The sequence below is a fragment of the Laccaria bicolor genome, genomic scaffold (genome assembly GCF_000143565.1).
Source record: "Laccaria bicolor S238N-H82 LACBIscaffold_43 genomic scaffold, whole genome shotgun sequence".
Taxonomy (NCBI): domain Eukaryota; kingdom Fungi; phylum Basidiomycota; class Agaricomycetes; order Agaricales; family Hydnangiaceae; genus Laccaria; species Laccaria bicolor.
The window spans coordinates 383,320-384,340 of NW_001889914.1; the positions used below are offsets into that span (position 1 = coordinate 383,320).

At 41.4% G+C, this 1,021-nt stretch overlaps 1 protein-coding gene across 1 annotated transcript; it reads right to left on the reverse strand.

Moving 5' to 3' along the window:
* Positions 1-465: 465 nt before the first annotated feature.
* On the reverse strand, positions 466-703 carry LACBIDRAFT_310088 (uncharacterized protein; the record flags this gene model as incomplete). Its single annotated transcript, XM_001887266.1, has 2 exons — positions 466-572; positions 625-703. 2 exons carry the CDS (start codon positions 701-703, stop codon positions 466-468), a joined length of 186 nt encoding a protein of 61 aa, XP_001887301.1.
* Between the last annotated feature and the right edge of the window lie 318 nt (positions 704-1,021).

The window sequence follows — 1,021 nt, forward strand, 5'->3', positions numbered from 1 at the left end:
GATTATTCAGTTTCAATTTTGCTCGTGTACCAAACATACAGACCTACAAAATGCAAGATCACCAAAGATCTCAGGTTGTAAATAGAACCAAAGCCTAACTGTAATTGAAAGATTGTTGAAGATTCTGCAAGATTGTTGAAGATTGTTCGCAAAATTTGGCTTTCTTCCTTCACATGTTTCTGTAATGGAACAATCTTTGACAATCTTCAACAATCTTTGGCTATCTTTGACAATCTTTGACAATTGCCAGCTTTATTTCATGAAAAGTATGTAGGTAGAAAAAAAAAGCGAGTTTTGTCCACAGACGGCCGTCAAATCAACCATTTTGTAAATGGCTTTGTGGAGCATGTTTGTGGAGTGCATAGGTATTGAATTGAGTCCACGCCCATGCGAAATGGACCACAGGAAGGTACTGAACAATTGGTGAGCATAAGGCAAAAAAGCAGAAATACAAACCTACTTACCTCAATGGGAGGTTGACCGTTTTGTAAACGGTTTTGTGGAGCTTGTTCGTGGAATGTGTAGGTATCGAATCAAGTCCACGCTCATGCGAAACGGACCACAGGAAGGTACTGAACAATTGGTGAGCATAAGGCAAAAAAGCGAAAATACAAACCTACTTACCTCCATGGGAAGTTGACTGTTTTGTAAACAGTTTTGTGGAGCTTGTTCGTGGAATGCGTAGGTATTGAATCGAGTCCATGCTCAAGCAAAATGGACTGCAGGAAGGTACTGAGAAGTTGTGAGCATAATGGTGAATATTCCGCATCAAAAGGAACGACTCACAAGTTGAGTCACGGAAATTTCCGAAAATGACGTACTTCCCTTGCGGGCTACCTTCAAAATGGAAGGTAGCCCGCAAGGGAAGTACGTCATTTTCGGGCAATGCCGTGACTCGTCTTTTTGCCCTTATGCCAACCTCTGCCCAGTACAAGTGGCTACCACCTTTATCATAAAACTAAGGCACTTGCCTGTAGAGCTGTGTGTATAAGTCCACAAGTTTTATGAAAGGCCTTTCATA